The 24,592-nt window shown below is 40.5% G+C and overlaps 2 protein-coding genes and 1 pseudogene across 4 annotated transcripts; 1 reads left to right on the top strand and 2 right to left on the bottom strand.

The window, feature by feature from the left end:
* The first annotated feature begins 1,227 nt into the window (after nucleotides 1–1,227).
* Nucleotides 1,228–6,168, top strand: LOC149385001 (RNA-binding (RRM/RBD/RNP motifs) family protein). Of its 2 annotated transcripts, XR_016301498.1 has the most exons (9): nucleotides 1,228–1,422; nucleotides 1,509–1,606; nucleotides 2,010–2,061; nucleotides 2,793–2,863; nucleotides 3,597–3,687; nucleotides 3,769–3,844; nucleotides 4,542–4,620; nucleotides 5,200–5,811; nucleotides 5,937–6,165. XR_016301498.1 is itself a non-coding variant. In XM_089627445.1 (8 exons), exons 1-8 carry the CDS (start codon nucleotides 1,290–1,292, stop codon nucleotides 5,665–5,667), a joined length of 1,068 nt encoding a protein of 355 aa, XP_089483571.1. In that variant the 5' UTR covers nucleotides 1,228–1,289; the 3' UTR covers nucleotides 5,668–6,168. The 2 variants fall into 2 exon arrangements, 1 of the variants encoding a protein (XP_089483571.1); XM_089627445.1 differs by having other exon boundaries at nucleotides 5,200–6,168.
* A 9,050-nt stretch (nucleotides 6,169–15,218) lies between these two features.
* LOC149385000 (cytochrome P450 81Q32-like) lies at nucleotides 15,219–17,074 on the bottom strand (annotated as a pseudogene). Its single transcript, XR_016301274.1, has 2 exons — nucleotides 16,209–17,074; nucleotides 15,219–15,965 (listed from the first exon to the last, which is right to left on the bottom strand). The product of XR_016301274.1 is annotated as a cytochrome P450 81Q32-like (transcript).
* A 3,178-nt stretch (nucleotides 17,075–20,252) lies between these two features.
* G1 (transmembrane protein G1P-related 1) lies at nucleotides 20,253–21,362 on the bottom strand. The gene has a single exon (XM_089626688.1). The coding sequence runs from the start codon at nucleotides 21,309–21,311 to the stop codon at nucleotides 20,580–20,582; it is 732 nt and encodes a 243-aa protein (XP_089482814.1). The 5' UTR covers nucleotides 21,312–21,362; the 3' UTR covers nucleotides 20,253–20,579.
* Nucleotides 21,363–24,592: the final 3,230 nt, after the last annotated feature.

Here is a 24,592-nt window from a genome sequence, read left to right as displayed (position 1 = left end):
CGTACCGAAGATGTCCCGAGTGGCGCACCAAAGATGCCCCCACGAGGTGCACAAAAGATGCCCCACGAGGCGTAACTAAGACGTCCCACTAGTCGCACCAAAGACGCCTCACGAGACACACCTAATATGCCCCGAGTAGCGCACCAAAGACGCATCACGAGGCACACCTAAGACGCCTCACAAGGCGCACCCAAAGACGCCTCACGAGGTGCACCAAAGAAGCCCCTCGAGACACACCGAAGCCATCTTTCACGATGCACTAAATACACCCACAAGGTGGAATAAAGATTGTTTTCCAAGACACAATCAAAATAACAACTTTTGAACAAGCCAACACATGATTCACTGAGAAGGAAAATCGGTGCATCAAAGACATCCAAGTGATGCACTAAAGACGCCTACAAGGCGCAACAAAGTCGTCCACTTCTACGAGACGTAATGCGATACGCTCGCTATAGAACAAAGACTCACGAGAGCCAAGTTCCCTCAAACAACCGGGAAGACTCTAAAGTTCACCGCTTAAAATTCTCCAAATGACGAACTTCGGGGGCTAATATTGTAGGTCGTTTTTTAAAAATCATAAATAATAAATTCGTCGCGACTTTCGACGAATTCCGCATAAAAAAGCCCAACGAGCCGAGACTCAAAAAAGCCCATTATGAGACCTAAGGAATCAAAAGCCCATCCAAAGTAGCGCGCTGTGCCACGCCTTGGCGCGCAGCGCTGACACGGCGAAGAATGTCAGCCATGCTCGCCTTTCTTTGTCATCCGTGCGCGCCTCACATCACTAGGCGCGCGCGCCGCGGCAACCGTCTGTGCAACGCGCCTACGCCATGAAAGGACGCGCGCACGTTCGCTAAGAGGTTCGCCGTGTGCACCTTGCCTCCGCCTAGGAGGGCTTTTTTAGCCTTTTTCTCACTATAAATAATCATCCACGCAGAGGGAAAAATGTACACAAACACAATCAATTTTAAACTCTCTCTACTCGATTTTAGAGTTTTAAAACGCTATCGAAAACTCTCCACACTTGATTTCACTCTAATCGAGCATGAGTCTCAAATATTCTCAAAAGTATAACGGTTTTCACCTAACATTAGACTAATGTTGTGGTGGTGTTGAATTACTACTAGTAGACCAAACTAAATACCACCATATTTCCATATATTCAACGTAGAACTGAAATTTCAATATCACTCTTAACTACACGCATAGGGCAAATAAATATATGAATCTGATAATATAAGTTTGCTCGAGAGAATAGGTGGGATTGGAGGAAGTGGAAGGGGAAAATGAGCGGCATAAGTTCCGTGTTCTACGCCGAGTCTTACCACCCCATCCAAGCCGGAAGCATCGATGGCACCGATATCCTCCCACACGACAATGCTGTTCTCAGAGCCCACTTGTGCTCTTCTGCTTCGCTCTGTGAGTCTCTGTCTGTCTGTCTGTCTCTCTCTCTCTCTGCAACATTTTCATTTTTAGATTTGGATATCCTAATCACCATTCCACAGATGACCCATTTGGCGATCCCAACGCCCTCGGCGACCCTTGCTGCACGCTCTTCGTTGCTCGCCTCTCTCACCAGACCACCGAACGCACTCTTCACAAGGTTCGCCTCTCTCTGCCTCTTTACCGACTTTGTTGTGATTTGATGCAATTACGAACTTTCGTTTTTACTCTGCACTTGTCCACTATGGAAAAAAAATTTGAATCTTTGGTGTAGGGGATTAATCGTTTATCAAATTTACAACTGCCAATACCGATTTATATTGAATTTTCCCTCTTTTTCATTTTTCCATAACTAACGATATCGTGGCCCTAGGATTAATGCAGCTCATGTGAGTAAATGTCAAAGCTTTGATTAAAATAGCTTACAATCGAAACCACGTTTTGAAGCACGTATAGATAAGGTCTAAACTAGTTCTATCAACCAATGCTATATGTCAGAGCTAGTTCTCTAGTTGTTTACTTTGCCTCGCGTAACGAGATTTTTGTGGGTGTTGATGGTGCAGGCAATGAGTAAGTATGGCCGGGTGAAGAATTTGCGATTGGTTAGGCACATTGGTAATATTCTTTACTTGTTCGTTATTATTCTTGTTTACTTTGAAATATCGACTCTTCTATAAATAGTTGAAGGATATTTGTAGTATTAGTGACAGTCTGGAGACTAATAGATACTGATACAATGACGCAGTTAGAGAGGAGTGGTTTGGATATTAGGTTGCAACTTTGATTAAACGATAGAGCTGGGTGATTCAAGACGATTACAATATGTTGTCCAAAGTTTGATACCCCTCTCACACAATCCAGCTAGAGAATATGCTGACCTGATCGTGAAGCAGTCCCAACAAACTATGACATCCTCATTTTTAGTTAAGATAATAGTTTATTAACTGAGAAAAAGATAAAACTGATGGAAATCTTCAAGCCTTGATCACATGAGCTTTCTCCTGCAAATATGTACATTGACTATGCTATTTTCTTCTTTTGGTTTTTTTTTTTTTTTGGGATTCAGTATGCAATGTCGAGTTAATATAATTCATGTTGCCTCCTTGAACTTGGTGTAGTGGCACATTGGTTCCACCCAAAAATATGCAAATAAAAAAACAAATCATGACTATTGAGTGCTATTTGAATTGTAGTTAGACTACTGCTTTCTGATCTGTGCATCCGAAGGTATATAAATCAACTTAATTACACGCTAGGTTCAGTCATGTTTTTCGAAATCAATGTTATTCGTGCATTAGTTCCAAGTACATGCTTGGTATTAGTCTTATTTTGTGTCCTTGAATCAGTTACTGGTGCTTCCCGTGGTTACGCTTTTGTTGAGTTTGAAACAGAGCGAGAGATGAGACGCGCATACAAGGTACTCAAATTAATTCTTAGCTAAGAATTAGATCCTTAGATTTCTTTTAATATGCTCTTTACTTTAAACTGATGTTTGTTTTTAAACTATATTTAACTTCAGTTATAAGGTGGTCAATTAGTAAATTCTTTTTCGGAGTTAATGGCCAGGTTTAACAAACAAACACCATTTATAGTCGAGTTGATTCTTTCTCATTGCTGCATTGCCTCTTAAAACTAGATCATCTAGTTTCTGGGAATTTGCATAGATAATACCAGCCACCTTAGCTTTGTTGACGATAGGAAAGTAAAGCTGTCATTAATTAGGAGAAGGAAATTTTACTTATTTGATTGTTAACGTTCAGAATCTTATTCAAGCTTCTACTTGAGATTAACTAACAAATAATGTTGATTGTAGAAGCATACTTGATTTTAAGAAACTAAAAATAAGCGAATTTCGTGATCAATACAACTAAATCAGCTTTAAAAATTGGCACATGTGGAGATATATCAGAATTGAAGTACATTATTATCTACCAAGAGATCGAAGGCAAACAAATCGATTGTTATGAGTACAAAAAATCATGACTTAAAAGCAACATCGCAGTGCAAAATCATTAGGTAGCCACAGTTAGTTCACTTACATTTGGTTGGCACTTTGTTGAGAATGCATACCTTGGGACTTTAATATCTCAGTTTTTGTTGAGTGGAATACTCATTGTTCGAATAATGTTCTCATATTTGCTTACTTATAGGACTCTCACCATTCAGTTATCGATGATTGTGAAATTATGGTTGACTACAATAGACAGCAGCTGATGCCTGGCTGGATTCCACGACGATTAGGTCTTGCTTGATGCTCTCTTCCTCTTGTCATCAATTCTATGTGTGACAAAGTTCATGTTATATTATTTAATCCTCAAACAGGAGGGGGTTTTGGAGGTAAAAAGGAATCAGGTCAACTTCGTTTTGGAGGCCGAGAGAGACCATTTCGAGCTCCACTGTAAGATGATTTTATCCGCTCTTCAAATTTTCAAAATTAATTATATTACGTTTTCTACTGACCGCATGTGAGATACATGTGCATTCGGTTTTTTTTTAAAATTGTTATAGCAGAAGTTTCTTTCATTTATATTATTTTTCCTTTTTAAGCTTGCACTTGCGTCTATCGTTCAGTTTTGTCAATGCAACACTTAAGGAGGTGTTTCTGTGGGTTTGGAACTCACTTCTCTCAAAACTAATCAGAAAATTAAAGACTATGCTGATGATTTACTCAATTTTCGCGGCCTGGAACTTATGCATATGCATCAAACTTGCAAAACATGTTTTTGCTTTTATGGTCACGCATTTTCAGTCCAAGAAGAAACACTCTTGTGCTATTATTCACAAATGCACTACTGTGAATGGAGTTTCCTGATATATTCCCCACCATGAGGTTATCCGAACAAAGTTGATATATGTTAGATTCTGTTAATTGTATACCAATCCTCATGCTCTTTTGTGCAATTCAATAACTTCTGCTTATATTATGGAACTAGTTTTTTAGCTGCAGTGCTGCCTACTTTCTTTGTTTGGTGATGTTGAGTCAGTTATATAGCTCTGCCTGAATGAGTATGGAACCGAGTAAACAAAAATCTAATTAGTTCTGTCATATCCTAAAAGACATCGTCTGATTCTATATCTTCTTTTTATTGAACAAGGCGACCAATACCGTATGATGAATTGAAAAAGCTTGGTATTCCACCTCCACCTGAAGGAAAATACATGTCTCGGTATCAGGTATTTTTTCACTCTTTTCTCTGAAACGTATCCTCTTACAGGATATTACTTTTTTTTCGCTTACATTATTTACCTTGAATTGAGGGTGTTATTTTCGTAAATAATAGTGCTAATCTGTTGAATTACTTTATGATCTCATTAGTTTTTCATGAATATTGAAGTGGGCTATTAAGATGATGCTACTCATACGATTAAATATAATTATGCGTAACCAAAAGGGCTTATTGTCATATAATTGAGCATGACCTATGTCGTGATTGTCTAAGTAAAAAAAAGCGTGAGTTCGAGTTATATTAAGAGTTTAATGAGAATATATATATATATATATATATATATATATATATATATTTAAAATCGTAATTTATCAATAAAGCCCCGATGTTTCTTTTAATATATATATATATATATATATATATATATATATATATATATATATATATATATTTAAAACGTGGGAGAAATACCGTGGTTACATAAAAAAAATTAAATGAAATTAAATATTAATTGTTGTTGAAGTTAAACCTCCAAACATGAAGTGCATACCTTAGGGTTTTTTATTTGTTTTAATTACGTTAACAGGACCCATCCCCGCCTAGAAAAGAAAAGCGCTCAGAAGACAGAGAGGAAGAAGGCTGTAGCAGAACTGGGTCCGCAGAGAGTTATGGACAATATCGCAAAAGAAGTCCCGACTGTAGGGAAGACCATCGACATATGAAGAGCGCTATAAAGCGTGAAGAGAAGAGCAGTATAAAGCGTGAAGAGAAGAGCCCTATAAAGCATGAAGAGGAAAGGGCTATAAAGTATGAAGAGAAGAGCGCTTCAAAGCGTGAAGAGCACTCTAAAAGGGTCTCCATAGAAAGAGATCGCAGTTCTTCCGTTTCCATTGAGAGGTCTGAACATTACAAGTATAGGAGGTCTAGGGACAAGGATGAGCTCCCTCACAAAAGGGTTTATAAAGATGGGGATGAAAAACGTCCCTACAGGCGCCATAAGTCCCGACAGCATGACAAGTCTCATGGAACAGCCAGTGAGACGGAAGATAGGTGATGATGAGTGTAAAGCTGTCTATGATGCACAGTTTAGAATCGTGTTTCCATGATTTAGTTACAGAATGTGATGGTTTTTTTTTTTTTTTTTTTTTTTTTTAAATATCTGGCAACCAGCAAATCAAACTCAGAAGAGGAAGCCTAGGTAAAGCATCCCTTTATCATTGGTCAAAAGAATTGTTCTTACTTCCACCAGTAACTGAAGCTCTCTTTTTCGCCACGAAATGTATTGCTTTGTTGTCATATGGTTAGATTTTATTTGTAATGCAGGGATCTCGTAAGATGGAAGCTTACGAATTCAAGGACAACACTAGGAAAGAAGACTTGGCTTTCAGTGGGGAATTATTTACACATAGTGGATAATAATTGAAAATTATCGGATATCGTTAACGAAAGAAGATTGAGAGTGGGAGAGTGGGAGAAGAAGAGAGTGAACGAGAGAAATGAGAAAAACAATAAGGGTTTGTCCAAAAACGTGACAAAAATTCATATTTAGAAGTGGGCAAGTAACAAGTCTACTTAGAATGAATTGTCGAAAATTATCTTTTCATAAAATTATCTTTTCAAAAACAGCTCCCTTTTACTTAAGAAAAAGGCCCCCTGTGATATTATGAGCAATGAATTCATCCTTTTTGTTATTTGAGCAAAGAAAAAGACACCAGAAAAAAACAGGCACCACCATGTTGAATTTGGTCAAGATTTAGCCCCTCAACTTGCAAAATTATCTTGATTTAACTACTCAACTTGCAAAATTATCTGGTATAAATATATGGCATTCTCGGCGGCGTTGGATATCATTGTCAACATTATCTCGTAAGTTATAATCAGTACCCAATATATAATGTGGTTGACATATTTAGTTAGAGAAACTTGATAAAGGCTTACACCATATGGTCTTCAGTTATAAAACATACACTATGTAGCAACTATCTAAAAAGCCTTAACATACCTGTTATGGGTCGTTTTCCTTTCACAAGAAATGTGGCAGCCCAACCCAAAAACAGATGTACACAAGGCCCAACCCAAAGAGTATTAGGAAAAGTCAAAGAGCTAAGGAAGTCAAAAGGCCACGTCATCGGGTCCCATGACCTCCCATCAAGTCCCAAGACCCCCATCAGGTCCCATGACAAACCATCAAGACAAAATGCCATGTCATCGGGTCTCATGACCACTCATCAGGTCTCATGACCAACTATCAAGTCCCATGACAAACAACCAAGTCAAATGGCCACGTCAATGACCACCCCTCAGGTTCCATGACAACCATCAAGACAAAATGCACGTCATCGGGTCCCATGACCACCCATCAGATCCCATGACCAACCATCAGGTCCCATGACAAACCACCAAGTCAAATGGTGACGTCATCAGGTCCCATGACCACCCTTTAGGTCTCATGATCAACCTTTAGGTCTCGTGACTCATGGGTACGTCTCATGACCACCATTCAAGTCCCATGGCCACTCATCAGATCCCATGACTCCTCATCAGGTCTCATGACCCCTATCGGATCCTGTGACTTATGGGTTAAATGACGGAACTACTTCGACTCTCACTATACCACTATAAATACCTGAGACAAACAATTGTCAATGGTTGTTTTTTTCTCTCTCTAACTATGTGTCAAATCCTCTATTCAGCTATTTCTCTCACTAAAAACACATTTGAGACCGAAATCAAGAACAAAGAGAAACCGAAGCCACTTCACACAATTTCATACAATAAAAGAGGAACAATCTACTTTCATTCTCTATAGAGTGGGAGAAGAAAAGTTCACTCTCCCTCACAACCCAAGGCTCCCAAGCCAAATTATATTCCCTCTACAAGAGTGTCCAAAAACTTGAGAAATCGATTCTCATGTTCTTCACTTGATAAGAGGAATATTTCATCACTAATCTCACAGATTCGAAGACACATGGCCAAGTCCACTCACGTCACGTGTCCGTAAGTGTTAATCCGAAAACGGCTTAACAATACCAACTTGAAAAGTCTAAATTACCTTTCATCTTTATTTTATTTACAAGATATCAAAGTCAGAAAAAAAAAAAAAAAAAAAAAAAAAAAAAAAAAAAAAGTGTGTCTAAGTCATTGAGTTTTAAGATTTTCTCACTGTTATTTATCATACAAAGAAAAGATAAAAGAAAAAATGTCATTGTTAGAAGTGTGAAGAAGTGAAAGTCGATATCTGGAGGTAATGGGCTCGTTTCATTTGTTTTTCGACATTTAATTGTTCATTCGTGTATGCGGGTTCTTTCGTGTATGTGCGTTTTTCTTATTTTTTACTGATATCTAGAATTTTCGACCAATTTTAGGAATTTTCGATGGATGTTTAATTGTTTTTATGTTTTCATCTTATTCCATAGGTTTCGACTAATTAAATTAATATTTTGAAAAATTCTTATAATTTTCTATCAATTTTGGAATGTTTAGCTGTTGTGTCTTTTTAACTAATTCTTAAATTTTCAACCATTTCTATAATGGTGGCTTTCTTCGGTCTTCTTATGTGGTTTGAAGTTCTTGCACTACCAAAAGCGAGTGGAATGCTCTAGAATCGCTGATAAATATGGCGGTGAAGGTACTGGTTGACAGAATATCAGCTGGTCGTCCAAAGAAGAAGAGTAACAGAGGAAGACTGAAGATCAAACTAACATCTCGGGTGAAAAAGTTGTGATTTATTGCAAATGCAACAACTGCAGTGCTCGTGGCCATAATAAGAAGTCATGTACTGTTTGAGTACAGGTTTCATTTTTTTATTGGTATATATTATGTATGATGAAGTACTTGATTCTTTTGGAATTATCAAGACTATTTAAGAGAATCTAAAATGAAATACCAACACATTTACATTCAATTCAAGGCTAAGGTTTCAAAATGTGAAGTACTACAACCCGTCATAGCGAACAATAAAAAATAAAATAAAAATGACTACATTGATATGCAATTCAGGGACAAAAGTTTCAAATTGTGAAGTACTACAACTTGTGTTTTTTTTTTCAAGGTGTCACAAACTCGTTGAAAATGTCCACAACCTCTTCTTGTCTAAATTGTACCATTGTTTCATCTTTAATATTATCCAACTCTCTTTGCATCACCATTTGCTCAATATGCTTGATAGCATACATGCCACAATGCCCACTACAATAACATGAATTAACGCCTGAAAGCGATAACATGGCTTTAATTGGGATGCCTTTAACCCTCTCTAGAAGTCATTTGGACGTACACATTATAATAACGTCATGTAGTATGCATGAATTCATGTACGTAACATGACAATCGCAATGCTTTTTTTTTTTTTTTTGAATAACCAGCCTCCTTCGTCCTCACTCTCATTCCTGGTGTGGAAGAGGAGTTGAGGATGTAGAACCAAACACTTCATTAAACCAGGAAATATCTTTGTTCACGATACTCCGCACAAGGGGCGGAGCTTCCCCGACCTTACAAAAACCAAAAACTCTATCGTCCACAGCCCATTGACATAAACCATGCGACAGATTGTTGTGGACTCTAGGAATCCAGCTAAACTCGACAGAAATAAAACGATCACGAATACTCATAACCTCCTGATATAAAGGCAAAAGTTTCCACGATGGGCTCGCCTGAACCTTGCCGAGACTGTCCATAACAGACTTGCAGTCGTTGACCACTAGAACCTCCTTGAGATTTCTGAAAATCGCTAATCTCATAGCAATAAGCACCGCCATGAATTCTGCTTCCTCTGCTGACGCTGCTGAAAGTTGTCCTCTCCAAATCCACGCCACCTCGCCCTCTTTATCCCTCGCCGCCACCCCTGCCGCGGCTTTGCCCTCCCTGAAAGCCGCGTCAGCGGAAATAATCATCGTGTTAGCATTGAGTGACTTCTTAAAACCAGGACCAGCAGCTGGCCGTAGATTCTCTCGAAGAACCACTCCAGCACTCCTCTGCAGGTGTTCGCCAATGCCCCGCCGAACTCTGGTGATTGACCTCTGCATATCAATCCTTTTTTCATCGAAAACAAGACAGTTCCGGTTTGACCACAGCTCCTCCATAACAACCCAAGCTCGGATTGCAAACTCATCCCTTAAGCCTCCACTCTCCTGAACTTCCTGGTTCGTTTCCAAGATTGCCTCCAGGATCTCAAGACCCGAAGCTTGTCTCTGTCAGCTCCATGACTTGCCCATCCCCTCAACGCTCCAAAGAATCCTCGCTGGCGGGCATCTGAAGAACAGGTGCACCACAGTTTCCGATTCCTGACCACAGACTCTGCATAGGTCATCGTGACCCATACCGCGCCGAAGAAGCAGCTGACCTGTAGGGAAACATTCTTTGCCGATTCGCCACAAAAAAAACTTCGCCTTTTCGTGGATCCGAAGTTTCCAAATTAACCTCCACGCCGCCGCCGTCTGCTGATTACTACCTCCCTGCAATTTGGTAAGAGCAGATCTGACAGAGAAAGCTCCATTCCTGGTAGGCTCCCAGATTAATTTATCTGGGCCCGGGTCATGTAGAATCCGGATTTCTTTATCGGATCGACCCATTATTCCCCTAGCACATCCGTGATACTTCCAGGGTCCCAAGTTCTCAAACCCAAGTTGATAAGAAGCTCCACTCTAAGCTCAGTGATTTCTTCTTCCTCCAGGGCCGGTATCTCAATCCCATCCAGCTGCCACTTATCCTTAAAAATATTCACGTTCTCCCCATTGCCTATCAAAAAGCAGGAGTTTTCTTTGATAAAATCCCTCGAAGCACATATATCTTGCCAACATCTCGAATGATGGGACTTGGCTTTGACATCCAAAAACTTCTCCAGAGAGCAGTACTTGGCCGATAAAATTTCTACCCACTTAAGCTTCGACTTAGCCGCCATATGCCACCCGAGTTTTGCAAGGAGTGCCTTATTCATGTCTTCAAACTTTCTAAAACCCAGTCCTCCAAGTTTCTTCGGCTTGCAAAGCTCATTCCACCCCACCGAAGCCACATAGCGATTTCCTTCATTCACACATTTCCACCAAAACTTCCTCGTAATTTTGTCAAGAGTTTGACAAAACGATTTCGGGAGCTTAAAAGTAGACATAGTGTAGACCGGAATGCTTTGTATCACCGATTTAACAAGCGTTGATCTCCCGACTTTAGAAATCGTTCGGGCCATCCACCCCTCGAGTCTATCAAGCATTTTTTTTTTTAGGAAAGAGAAGCTTTTAGACTTATTTTTGCCCAAGAAAAGCGGGTTCCCCAAGTGAATGATATCTTCCTTACATTCTTTCATTCCTAGCATGGCGATCACTTCTTCCTTACTCTCTTTCGAGCAATTATTGGAAAATATAATCCCGGATTTGAGAATATTAACTTTTTGCCCGGACCACTCAAGGTACTTCTCCACACATTTCCACACCACTTCAACTTCCTTCTTCTCCGCATTGCAAAAGAGGATTGTGTCATCGGCAAACATAAGGTGGGAAATACTATGAGCCTTCCTCCCGAATTTAATCCCGTGATATAAGCCTTTCTTTTCTTCCCTATCCAAAATCCGGCTAAGAACCTCCGACGCAATAACAAACAAGAACGGGGATAGCGGATCTCCTTGACGTAGACCTCTCTCGAGCTTCAACTTCTCTAAAGGGCTTCCATTGAGGAGAATCGCACTCGACGCCGAGCACACACAAGCCTCAATGAGGCTTACCATCTTCTCCGACATCCCAAAATTCCTTAGGACTTTGAACAAGAAAGGCCACTCTAGTCTATCATAAGCTTTACTCATGTCGATTTTGATTCCCAAGAGCCCCTCCTTGCCTTTCTTCCTCTTCATCTTCTCCAAAACCTCTCTAGCCAAGATTGTATTCTCGGCGATCCATCTACCCGGAATGAAAGCCGATTGAAACGGCGAGATCATCTTGTCGAGGACAACTCGGAGCCTAGCCGTTATGATTCTCGTAATCACTTTGAAGCTGAAATTACAAAGGCTTATCGGCCTAAAATTATCCACCGTATCCGCCCCTTCCCCCTTTGGAATGAGAACTACATGGGCAAAACAAATATCCTTGTCGAGACCCTTTCCTTCAAAGAAATTCCTCACCAACAAACATAAGGAAGGGCCGACAATCCTCCAAAATTTTTTGTAAAAAATGCCTTGAAGACCATCGGGACCCGGCGCTTTGAGCCCGGGCATCTCCCAAACCGTCTCTCGAATCTCTTCATTCGTGGGAGTACGTTCAAGACCCCGGTTATCCACGTCATTCAAGACCGGCTCAATCAATCCCTCAAGATCATCTGGAGAAATAGGGTTTGAAGATTTAAAGAGATCAAGAAACTTACAATTCAAATGGGCTCCGATAAGCTTGCGCGTGTAAAGGCTCCTCCCATCTTCTCTCACCATCTTCCTGATGTAATTCCTCTTCCTCCGGATGACCGTGGCAGTGTGGAAAAAGCGAGTGTTCCCATCTCCGTGCTTGAGCCATGCTTCCCTCGATTTTTGCCTCCACACCCTCTCTTCTTTCTCTTTGAGGCCGGCAAGCTCTTCGAGCACGTCAACTTCCCTCATAAGGTTAGCCCCCGTTGGGGCCGAGTTTTGAATCCGGAGAAGCTCTTCTTTACGCTCCTTGATTCTCTCCTTCGCCTTTCCCCAAGTCTCCGCTTGCCATTTTTGAAGTTTTTTACCGATGTTGCGGCTTTTCTTAATAAACTCGTTGTGTGTTGGCCCAAGCTCCGGTTAGCTCCAACATTCTTCCACTATGGTTATACAACTCGGGTCATCCGCCCAAGCTTCGTAAAAGCGAAACGGTTTCCGCCCTTTATTATCATCCATGTAGCAATCCACCACCAGCGGGTTATGATCCGAGTCTATCGCCGGGAGAACCCGAGCTCCGGCTTTAGGAAAAGAACATAACCAATCCGATCCCACGATAGCTCTATCCAGCCTCTCTCGTATACGATGGCCCGCCTCACGACCGTTAGACCAAGTGAAGTGCCCCCCCCCCCGACCTCTCAAATCCAACCCCCTCGAAGATTCAAGAAATTTCCTCAATAAGCTTCCCTTCGCCCACGAAACCGGGACTCCTCCTTGCTTATCTCTTTGATCAAGAATTAGATTCAAGTCACCCATCAACAACCACGGCCTCCCCATTTTAGTCACCATCCCTCCAAGAGATTCCCAAAACTCTATCTTATCATTCTCATAGGGAGGCCCGTAGACCCCGAACAAATCCCAATCCCCTCGTCTAGTCTTCCCCCGAATAACGGCCCACACCAAGTTTTTAGAGATATTCCACACATCGATCACAATCCCTCTTCTCCACCACATAAAAAAACCACCGGCTAACCCATTAGCCGAAAAAGCTTCACCTCCCCAAAAATCGAAACTACTCCTTAATTTTTGCATACTCCCGTAACTCATCTTTGTCTCAAACAAAATTAAAATATCCGGGTTATTCCTTCTCACGAGCCCCCGGAGAGCGTTGCGAGCCGAGTCCCTATTAAGGCCTCGGCAATTCCATGAGATCACTAACATTAGGGGGGTGGGGACAAGGAATGACCCGTCTCCTCGGTCTTTGAAAGCGACAACTTCTTAGGCTTTTGTGATCCAACTCTTACAACGTTGGAAGCCTTCCTCCCCTTGGACTTAAAAACTCTGAGTGGAGCTTTCCCTGCTCCCATATTAAACTTGCCCGGGGCGAAGGCAAGTTCAAATGTTGATGCCAACTTCGAGATGTCATCACTTCCGCCTGGAGAAACCTGAATTATCTTGTCCTTCAAGTTTCCTCTTTTCTTGCTTTCATTGGACTCGGACAGAAATTCCAGCTCACTTTTTCTTTTCGTCCTTCCCATGTGCTGAACTGGGCTTGTCAAATGGTTCAGACCGGAAGAGTCTTCTTGAGATAATTCCACTGGCTCCATTGCCTCCTCAATTTGGCCCATGTTGCTGACTGCATCCCTTCGGCCCAGTTCCACAGGCCCAACAACTTTCAAACCTTCGATTAATTCATTTTCGCGCTTCATGCTTGGACTATGGGACTAACAACTCATAACTCTGAATATAAAAATAATAATAATAATAATAATAATAATAAAAATAAAAATTAAAGCAAATTGTTTCAAAAACCCAACATAGTGAATTGGTCAAAACCACGGAATATTGGTCGAAAACACAAGAAATTGGTCGAAACTTATAGCAGATTGGTAAAAAAAAATACTGGATACCATAAAATTGGTCGAAACTTATAGCAGATTGGTAAAAAAAAAAAATACTGGATACCATAAAATTGGTCGAAAGAACTGACATTTGGTCGCAAATCACATTGAATTGGTTGAAAAATTCTAAACATTGGTCGAAATTTACCAACTGAACAAACTCATCGAAAATACTAGAAATTGGACGAAAATCAACTTCAATTGGTTGAAAACTAAAACAATTGATTGAAAATTTCTCATATACGAAAACCTATAGAAATTGGGCGAAAATATAAAATAAAGATAAAGACCGAGGAAACAGATACCATGCTGACGCGATCGATGACAATGAAAACGTGAGCGGTCGATGACGATGCAGAAGTAATGGGAATTTTTTTTTCATTTAAGGATAATTTAGACTTTTAAAATGAGTATGCGTAGGGTTTTTTAGATAGTTGCTATATAGTGTAGTGTTTTGTGACTGAAGGTCATTCGATGTAGCACTTATCAAGTTTCTCTTTAGTTACAACAGGTACCCAGGGCCGGCCCTAATGGTAGGCCACTTAAGCAAAAGCTTAAGGCCCCAAATTTTTTGTGAAAAAGGTTTTAAAAAAAGGCCTCATTTTTTGAAAAAACAGGCCTCGAATTTTTTATAAAATAAACTATGTGAAATTTGTTGTCATTAGCCCATTTTACACTTATTGTTAGGGGAATAACCTAAGTTTCATTTAATTAAGAAAATAGCCCATTTTTTCTTAGCAGAAAATTATACCCTTCGCGAATCAGTTAATTAATTAACAGACTGAATTGAGTTACGCTAATTAATTAACTAAATGTTTGGATAAGAAATTCACAAAAAATTTACAAAAATCAGAACTTAAGTTAATTCATATTCAAAGCATTCAAATTCCTATTCAAAGCATTCAATTAATTAACCTAATCCCTAATTCAGTCAGTTAGTAAATTAACTTTACTCACAAAAAAAAATAAGAACCTAAGCTAATTCTTAATTCAATGAATCAGTTAATTAATTATTCTAACTCAATTTAGTTAGTTAATTAATTAACTGATTCGCGAATTAGCACTGATTCAACAAAATAGCTCAACAATTCAACAAACCGATCGATCGATGGTAGACAGAGCCGTAACGGACTCAACAGCCCATGGGTGGGAGATCAGAGACGACTTTCTCGGTATTGACGTTCCGGAAAGACAGGTACCGAAAATCACGAACCCAAAGACATTTTCTCTTTATTTTTTTTCCTTTAATTTAAGAAGACAATATTAAAAATTGCTGTTAAAAAAGTCATACTATTACTTTTGAATTTTATATTTATTTATTTTTGTAAGGCCTCATTTTAATGTTTCGCTTGAGGCCTCAACAATCATTGGGCCGGCCCTGCAGGTACCGTACATAGGTTTAGTCGTTCGGGAGGAAAAACCTATATGTTCTTTGGAAACGCCGCAATGCCTAAACTATTTCGTTTTAAATTTTAGAAGAATTAGTGTAAACTATATATGAGGAGAAGATTCAGAAGGTATTGCCTGGGCAAGAATGAATACGGGACGTGGCTTGCACAAAGCCTGCAACGGGACAGCCTTGGACAATGTGACCCCTGTGCCTTCGGTCATATCAACCAGAGGCTCACCAACTCTGTCCCAGTCGAAGCACTGAATCATGGACCCAAGAGCCAGTCCAACAACGCGCTGAGCCAGCCCAGCCCCGGGGCAAGCCCTCCGCCCCTGCCCGAACGGCATCAGCTTGCGCCCCAACTCGACCGCTGGCACCGCCTCGAACCTCTCCGGTCTAAACTCCTCTGCATCCTCGCCCCAGAGACCGGGGTCTCGGTGGATCGACCACGCGTTGACCAGCACGGTGGTGCCGCGCGGCATGTGGTACCCTCCCAACGTGAAGTCCTCCGACGAGAAGTGGGGCAACAGAAGCGGGGTCGCCGGATAGAGACGCAGCGTCTCCGAGATGATGCTCCGGAGGTACTCCAGTTTGGGGAGATCTGATTCCTCGATCAGACGGTTAGAGCCAATCTTTGTGTCTATCTCCACCCTCGCCTTCTTCAAGACGTTTGGGTGGTTGAGGAGGTTCGACATCGCCCATTCAAGCGTCACCAACGATGTGTCCGTCCCAGCCAGCAATTGAACCTTCAAATATCCACATACGTCAAAGAATCATTATTATTGCAATGAACATATACATAACTAGAACAACAGCTGAAACAAAAACTATAGACTCAGTAGTCAAATCCAAGCCCCCTGTCGAAAAATCATTCCCTCTATATATTTCTGTTTGAGAGAGAGAGAGAGTTTTAACAAAATAATTTATGATTCGTAATATAAACAAAAGTGATAAAATAAGTTGAAAGAAAAGAGTATATATAGATATACCAAGACAAGGCCTTTGATCACAGCATCAGTGTAGTAGTCAGGCTGAGACTCCTGAAGAGAAGACCCCGGAAACGGTCAAGCAGAGACTGCAAGAACCCGTCGGTCTCCTCAGCCAAGCTCCTGACCTTGCTCTCGTATCCCCCGCCGAACCATCTCAAGATCGGCAAGAAATCAGCAGGATTCACTGCCCCGGCAATGGACATGACCTCCTTGACGACCCACCTGAACCGCACCCCCTTGCCGCCGCCGCCGCCGCCGGCCACCATCGTCATGATCACATTGAAAACCGTCTCGGACAGGAGCGGCCGCATCTCGACGGGGCCGCCTCCGGCAGCTCCCAGGGCGAGAAGGAGGCGGCGGACCTCGGCGGCGCGGGAGGAGGAGAAGGCCCTGAGGCGCGCGTTGGAGAAGATCTCGAGGGCGGCGATGCGGCGCAGGTTGCGCCAGTGGTCGCCGTACGGGGCGGTGGTGACTGTGGTCTGGCCGTACCCGATGTGGCGGCTCGCCAGCACCGGGGGCCGGTTGGCGAGGACGACGTCGTTCCGGCCGGTGAAACATTCCTCCGCTGCGGCCGGGGATGACACCAGCACTGCCCGCCGCCACCCGAGGCGGAGCGCCACCACCGGGCCGTGGGCGTCCGCCAGCCGCCGGGCCGAGCGGTGGAGCGGGGCTCCCAACAGATGGAGGTGCCCGATTATCGGGAGTGACCTCGGGCCAGGAGGCTGCCTTTTGCGCGGCTTTCGAGTAAATTTGGAGGACGCCACGAATATGATGAAACTTAGTGTCACTACAATCACGCTCACACACACTATGGTGTACTGTGATGAAGACTCTTCCTCCATGATACATGACATTTCAATTTGATCTATCTATCTATATATGATCGTTTGTAGCAAAGCATACATCGGAAGTTTGGGATTTATTTATAGCATAACGCAGTTTAATCACCTACTGCGAAGTGCGAACTAGCAAGTCAAGGAAAAGTCCTCTAGCGTACGTTGTTCTATAATATTTTTCCTTTGAATTTTTAGTGGTAGTCTTTTTCACTGGGTTGTGCTGTTAATGACGTGGACTCATGTGCAAGTGAGATTTGTTTTTGGGTGGGGTAGTTAACGCCTTGTCATTAGCCTTTATACTAGCCAACTAATACATTAAATCATTTAATATTAAAATAACGTGGAGCACCGAAATAAAACTAACCAACTAATACATTGAACCATTTTATATTGCTAAAATAACCTCATTAACCTTAAATTTATAATCGACCATTTAAACCTCCTCTATTCTTTCCCAAGATCCAAGGACTTGGCGGTAAGACCAACTACCTGTGAGTTGATCTCTTCGAGATGGCAAAGGTTGAATCTCTAAAAATGGTAATATCGACGTTTGAAGATTATATCTTATATATAATATGTGCTTAAATATTCTATATATAACTGATGATATGATATATGATGTAAAAATTGAATTATTCAAAAAAAAAAAAAAAACTCGTCTATTCTTCTCTCACAAATCGGTAATTCAAATTTTCTTTTCAAAGCATGTTTTCCAGTTGAATGTGGAATATTAAATGATTCAGAAACGCTAACTTCAACAATAAAGAGCGTAGTGTATACTTTCTCTTGTTAGAATTGCAAAACACAATTTCTAATTAATTGTGGTTTAAAGAAGGGGAAACAATACTCGTTTCTTCATACCGACACCATGTTGCAGTGGAAAAGAAATGATTTTGGTGACTTGAAGCATGATGACGGGAGGTGCCTCGGCTCGAGAAATCATGCCAGTGAGTTCTTTCAACGTAAATTCAAGGAGCAATTTACGGCAAGAAATCCAGTATCCCCGAATAATTTTGAGGGATTGATTACCCAAGCCCTTGACAATAATGATAGTGCTGAACTGAAATCAATTCCTTCTCAGCTAGAGATTAAAATAACCTTCGGCACAGTGTAGATAGGATAATTCCTGTTTCAATCGGCATTTATGGCCACCATGAATAGAAAATGTAAAAAATAAATAGGAGTAGGCTTATTGGGGATTAAGACGCATGAATAAAGCTCATGATGTGATGGAATGGAGCTTATTCTCCAAATTCTCAGGTGTTTTTGGTTCTCAGAGAAGAGAAGATGATTGGTCTCATTGAGCAGTGTATTACTTATGTCTCTTATTCTGTACTCGGCTGGTTTAGAATATCAAACACCAGCCAGTAATTTGCTCAGCTAGTTTGCATTTTAAAGGTACTATGAGAAAGCGCAATGTCACAAAAAAAATACTAAAAAAATAGTATGGTCGACATAATAGCCAAACGCATATATATTGGTTTGACATACATATTGGTTTGACGTCGAACCAACAATTTAGCCGGAAAAGACGACAGAACCATAACAACCTACCATTTCCGAGTAGTGGCACCTAATCATTCCAACCAAATGCAACGACACATAACTAATCCTTTCACTTCTCTTAAAGTAAAATAACTATATTTTATCTCTCTCTCACAGCCAATGAATCAAAATCAGGCATCTTCTACAACATGCTGTCAATACCCTATGTAGCAACCAAACATTGACCGTCTAATACATGCAGATGAAAGTTAGCTCTTAAGAAATAATCAGTCAACAATGAAATAGAGAGAATCCATAGCCGCAACTTGTAAGGCAGGCAAACCAACCAGAATCCATTCAAACGAAGATGCAACATACGTTCAACAAATATTTTTTAGTTTTTATATTTTATTTTTCTACGCACTAAACACTAAAGAATAAAGCTCCAGTGGGTTTCGGGAGTCTTACCGAAAAAGATTATGGTCCTTTTTGCTAAGTGGTTGTGGAGATTTCCCAAGGAAGATGAGGCTCTCTTGTACAAACACTAAGGGTATTTATGGGATCCAGAGTAGTAGGTTGGACTGTACGCCCAATATGAATTTATAAGTCGGTGTAGCTAGAATGTTAGGGGGGGCTCGATAGTGAGATTTTGGGAGAAATCTTGGTGCGGTGATATCTGTCACCCTAAATGTCAACTTCCCGGCCTAGTTCGTTTATGACCACTTCAAAATCTACCCATTAACAGCTTTCTTTCCCTTCTACAGAGACCACCCATCAGTTAGGACGGGATCTCCGATTTCCCATAATCTTAACAAGCAGAGAGATGGAAGAGTCAATGACCTTTATGATCTGTTTCGGGAGGCAACCAAGACCGCCATGTTTGGCTCAACGACGATGAAGACTTCTTCACCAAATCTATGACGCTGGACCTTCCCACGTCCCTGCTTTTTTCGACACGTGGAATTTGTTGGCCCCCAAAAAAAAGGTGCACATTTTCCTTGTTCGGTGGGTCTGAAGAGAGTGAATGGCGTTGAAGAGGTTCAGAAACACAATCCCCATCATTCTCTTCTCCCAAGCTGTTTATCTATGTGAAACAGGGTTGGGGAAAATGTTGACCGCCTTTTTTGTGGGCTGTTGTACAGCATCAGAAGTGTGCCAGTGGCTCTCCTCCAAGCTTGCGATTGATCATTTTAAACCTGCCTCCATTGATGATCTGTTAAAGCTCAACATGACTCCTGGGAAAAACCCAAAATGGTATGCAACTACGAAGGCTATAGCTTATCGGGTTTGTGGTGTGTTTGAGGAAAACGAGCACATGGGGATCTTCAACACTGTGGAGTGGAACCTCAGTGGGCTGATTGACATTATCAACAACTGCATCGCATTATGGTTATTTTCTTCCGCTGATGAGTTCAAAATGTATTCTTTATCGGCTCTCTCAAGGGACTGGGCAAGCGCTCTTTAATAGAAAAAGTATATCACCTTGGTATGTGTATTGTACCCCCAGACCTTATGGAAGCAAAACATAGGCTTGACCAATGCCTTGAGTGAAGTTCAACATATAAATGGCTCACTAAAAATAAATTATTCTAAATCTGCAGTATGAACCCTAAAAAAATCATCTTAATCACCCCCATCTCATTAGATATTTGATCATTTCAGCAAAAGAAATCAAGTACTGTGACTATCAAATCAAGCCTTTTTCTTCTTAATTTATATGCGCAAACCAATAATAACAATGGAAAACAAAAACCGAAATTCGTAAGGTTGCACTGTTTCCAATTAACAGCGTTATTTTTGTTATTCAATTCTAAGGAAAAGTTCTACAAAACTTCACCATATAAATGGCATGAAAACTCCAAAACCGGAACCTTACAATTCCCCAATATGATCAAAATTAACTTATATCCATATCGCTATCAATGAGCATCCCTCACTCAAACACCAAACTTTTTTTCTTTCTTCAATGCTATACATAATCAATCTGTATAATTCTAAAAAGTAAACCAAAAGCGAAACTCGGAACTCATACCGGTCAATTGAATCCAATCTAGGCGGCGGCGGTCTCCGGTAAAGCAGCGGCGGCAGCATCGGCCTCGAGCTTCTTCTTGTTCTTCTCAATGGCGGCGGCGACTTCTTGCGGCATATACTTCTCGTCGTGCTTGGCCAGAACCTCGGTGGCGACAAAGTAGCAGTCGCCGGTCCTGGCCTTCTCGGAGACGCTCCGCGGAGCGGCGTCGGCTCGGATCTCATCGGGCATGGGCTTCACGAAGCCCTCGACCACGGCGGAGTGGCCCTCCCGGAAGAGATCGGGGACGTTACCGTCGAATCGGACGAGGATGTCGGTGATGAGGTCGGTGACGACGAACTCGATGTCCGTGGTGGACTCGGGGTTGGTGACGCTGCCCTCGAGGACGAGCCCGCCGAGGCGGAACTTGGACTTGGAGGGGTTTTTGAGGTACTGGTCTAGGGCTTCCGTGGGGGTCACGTAGAAGACCAGCTGATCCTGGAACGCGTTAAGGACCACCACCACGAAGCCGGCCACAGTCGCGAACGAGAGAGCGTACGTCCACAGGCGCCGCGTCTGCATCTGCCGGGCCCGGGCGCCGATGTCCACGGCGGGCTTTGCGGCGGCGCGTTTGGGGGGGCGGCGGACGGCGGTGGAGAGGAAGGCGGGGAGCGGGTGCCGGATCGGCGTTGGCGGAAGTTGGCGGAGGATGGAGGCGGCGGGGGGCCGGAGGAGTTGGGATCTGAGACGATGGGCGAGGATGCGAGCTGCCATGGGATTGAAATGAGGGTTAATTCTTTAGTGGGGTTTTTTCTCAACTTGATTTTGTTAATATACTTCCGGTTGATTCTAGAAGTTTTTAAAAATTGTGGAATTTGCTTCTACTAACTGATATTTGTAATTTATTGTAAAAATAGCGGGTGGAAACATTTTATATTTAAAAGCACGGTTTTTGAATGTGCATTGACATCTACATCCTTCATCTTGATTCTTTTCCTTTTTCTTAATTTTTCTACTGCAAGCGAAACTTCCAAAAGTTCCTTTGTTTTTACCGGCGAGAGAAGCATGATCCGGATGCAAGAGGACGACCGATTCTATAGCTTAATTAGTCAAAGATTAGTGGTCGGAAAAGACGACAAAGACAATCATTGGCAATTCACCAGAAATAGCAAATTCACGTCTAGTCAATCGAGCGAGGCTCGCCGCGTTTCGAATTTTTGAGCGACCAATATCGGAGAAATCTGTCAACAATGCCATCATAAGGAACGTTGTAACCCACCAATCTGGTTGCGTAAAACTTTAAAATTTAAAAGTTGTGAATATACAAACTTCTATTTGAATTTACATAGTTTGTAACCTCTCTCTTAAATCATAATAGCGATTTTTGGAGTTAATGCCTTGAATTTGTAAAAGAATATCCAAAAAATTAATAAATTATATTTTGCTCTCACAATAAAAATAATCGAGTGAGGCTCAATTTGAAACCCATAAAATAAGAGAAAAGTGAAAATACAAGGGAAAATGAAAATTTGAGGGAAAACAAGAGGGAAAATCAAAATTCTATATTGTGTTTGGAAATCATGGAAAATAGAAGGGAAAATTGAAGAAAAAGTAAGGAATATACACACAAACGTGGTCCCCACATAAACGAATTTGGAGGGACTATAATTATCTATTCAATTTTTTCGGGAAAATAGATTCTCCACTTTTTAATTTATTATCATGTACAACTCAATCTCTATTTTTCAAAAAGTTTTGAATGATCAATAACTTTTTCGACACTAATTTGGGACCGGACAGTTTATTACACTTTAGTATTGGCATGACAAGAGGCTCATGGAAAATATAGCCTCGGGTCACTGGATTAGGACTTTCACAAAAATTAACACAATTAATTTGTTAAAGTAAAAATTGTTTCCCTCATTATTATGATATATATATATATATATATATATATGTGTGTGTGTGTGTGTGTGTGTTATAGCTACGTAATCAATTGAAACTAATGAATTTTCAAAATAAATAACTTACTCAACGTAATTAAAACAAATAATTCCTAATGCAATAGTTAAATAGATCAGCCCAACCTAAGACTTTTAGCGGAGAGTTTTTGCCATGTGTCGATTCCTTCGATGGAAACTCTTACAATTGAAAGAATCTGTAACATTTGAGGCTATATCGAATTTCTACAATTCAGAAAACACTACAACGTTAATAACATTATGTGACTTCAACACCCACTAGTTTTGGTTGGTCAATAAATTTCGATCTATCCCCTGATATTTGAAGTGACATGAACAAGAAGCGCAGTTGATTGTGAATAAGAGTCATAGTTGTGAATAAGTCATACTGGTAAGGTCTAAGATCACAAAGAGTCGATGATTTGGTTGATTGAGAAGGAGTAGCAGCTGTCATACGGCTCCCGGATTCTAGGCCTTAAAATCCTACATTCTTGAAATGCTTAAATGGTCGTTACATTTTGTTCTTCGTTATGTCTATTCATAGGAGGTCAGATCTTAGAAGTGAAACTTGTTATGAACTCGAATTCTTCGCATGGCCTTTTGATTTATCCCGTCGACTGAACTGATTCTCATTGTGGACTATCATTTTTAACTGGATTCCAAATCAGCAAATGTATCTTTCATAAGAACTTTATTGTTTTTGCAAAGGTGATCATTATGCAAGCTCCAGCCTCTGGCCTTGGAATGCAGAATAATGGATAGGACTCTCCGCCCAAGATTAATTTTTAAGTTGGTGTTGCTAGATTGTTAGAGGTGGCTCGTGGCTTCAATTTTTATCCTCTTACCTTTTGCGCCACACCCGATCGTCAAGAGCGGACCTATAAATTCAATTGAGAGCGGCCAATATATATCAAAATAATTGATGTAACTTATCACAAGTTGGAAGAATTGATTTTTATAGATGATTTAAACGTCGTTATTTTTTTATTGTTATATATTTAAATTAAAATTATTGCAAATTTTCTTCGTATTTTCACAAATACTATTTAATTAATATTGCTAACAACAGCTACCCTTAAATTTGTACTATTAGATATTTGTATAATTTCATTATTATTATTCACATAAACAATAATGTATGTGTGTTTTCTAAGCTGTTTACATTGTTAGGTTTTTTTTTTTGGACATTTCCTTAACTAGGACTAAATTAAGGGACATTTCCATTTTTCTACTTTTTTCAAAAATTTACCAAACTAGGACTAGTAAAAAAAAAATTCTCGATGGGCTGAGCGGGAAAATAGAAAGAAAGAGAAAAATAAGAGATTTTATTGGGGAATATTGTAGGTTGGTAATTAGTATGATGGTATAATAGTTAGAATTTTATGTATCTCTCATTTGACTTTTTTTTACCGGTCCTAGTTTGGTAAATTTTTTAAAAAAGTAGGAAAATGGAAATTGGCCTTAATTTAGTCTTACTTTTGGTAATTTTCCTTTTTTTTTTTTAATGATTTACATTGTTAGGCTGTCAGGCAACAAGAAGCTAAAACCTATAAAATTTATATAATAATAATCAGGTAGTTATGAACTTTATAAAAAAAATGAGTGAGATATAGAAATATACAATAATAGGTATTTAAGAATGACTATATTAAAATGAGCGATTTATAAAAGTTTCTCAAAAGTTGGGGGTGGCCCAGGCACCCCGTGCTTGTCAGTCCGCCCCTGCCACCTGCCGGTCGTGCTGAGTACTCATTTTGGCTCAAAAAATTACTCGTCAAACTCAAAACCACAAAATAACATGTAAACATCTAAAAACAAGTCTCGATTATAGATTCTCTTCGGCAAAAAAAAAGTATCGATTTTGGATTGCACTGATCAGGATACTTGTCAAATATCAAAATATTATTTTATAATAATATTCTACAAAAACGTTTTATATGCATAGGATTAATATCTTAGTAAACTTCGGTAAACTTAAAAAAAAAACCTCGGGGAGCTAGTTGAAAACTCTTAGAAAAACAAAACAACGGGAGAAAGAGAAAAATAGCATAACCCTAAAAAGCTCCAAATTTTGAATTGCATGGAGGAGAAAAA

The sequence above is a fragment of the Urtica dioica genome, chromosome 9, assembly GCF_054948205.1.
Source record: "Urtica dioica subsp. dioica isolate 48M chromosome 9, U.dioica_male_clone48M_v1_H2, whole genome shotgun sequence".
NCBI lineage: Eukaryota > Viridiplantae > Streptophyta > Magnoliopsida > Rosales > Urticaceae > Urtica > Urtica dioica.
The sequence above is the reverse complement of the archived record's forward strand: the minus strand, read 5'-3'. Positions and strand labels throughout refer to the sequence as shown.

Excerpts from the sequence above, each read along its gene's own strand:
- LOC149385001 (XM_089627445.1), top strand. The coding sequence starts at position 1,290 with ATGAGCGGCATAAGTTCCGTGTTCTACGCCGAGTCTTACCACCCCATC. Across the intron at positions 3,688-3,768 it reads CTGGATTCCACGACGATTAG|GAGGGGGTTTTGGAGGTAAA; the intron begins GTCTTGCTTGAT and ends ATCCTCAAACAG. Across the intron at positions 3,845-4,541 it reads AGACCATTTCGAGCTCCACT|GCGACCAATACCGTATGATG; the intron begins GTAAGATGATTT and ends TTATTGAACAAG.
- G1 (XM_089626688.1), bottom strand. The coding sequence starts at position 21,311 with ATGGCAGCTCGCATCCTCGCCCATCGTCTCAGATCCCAACTCCTCCGG.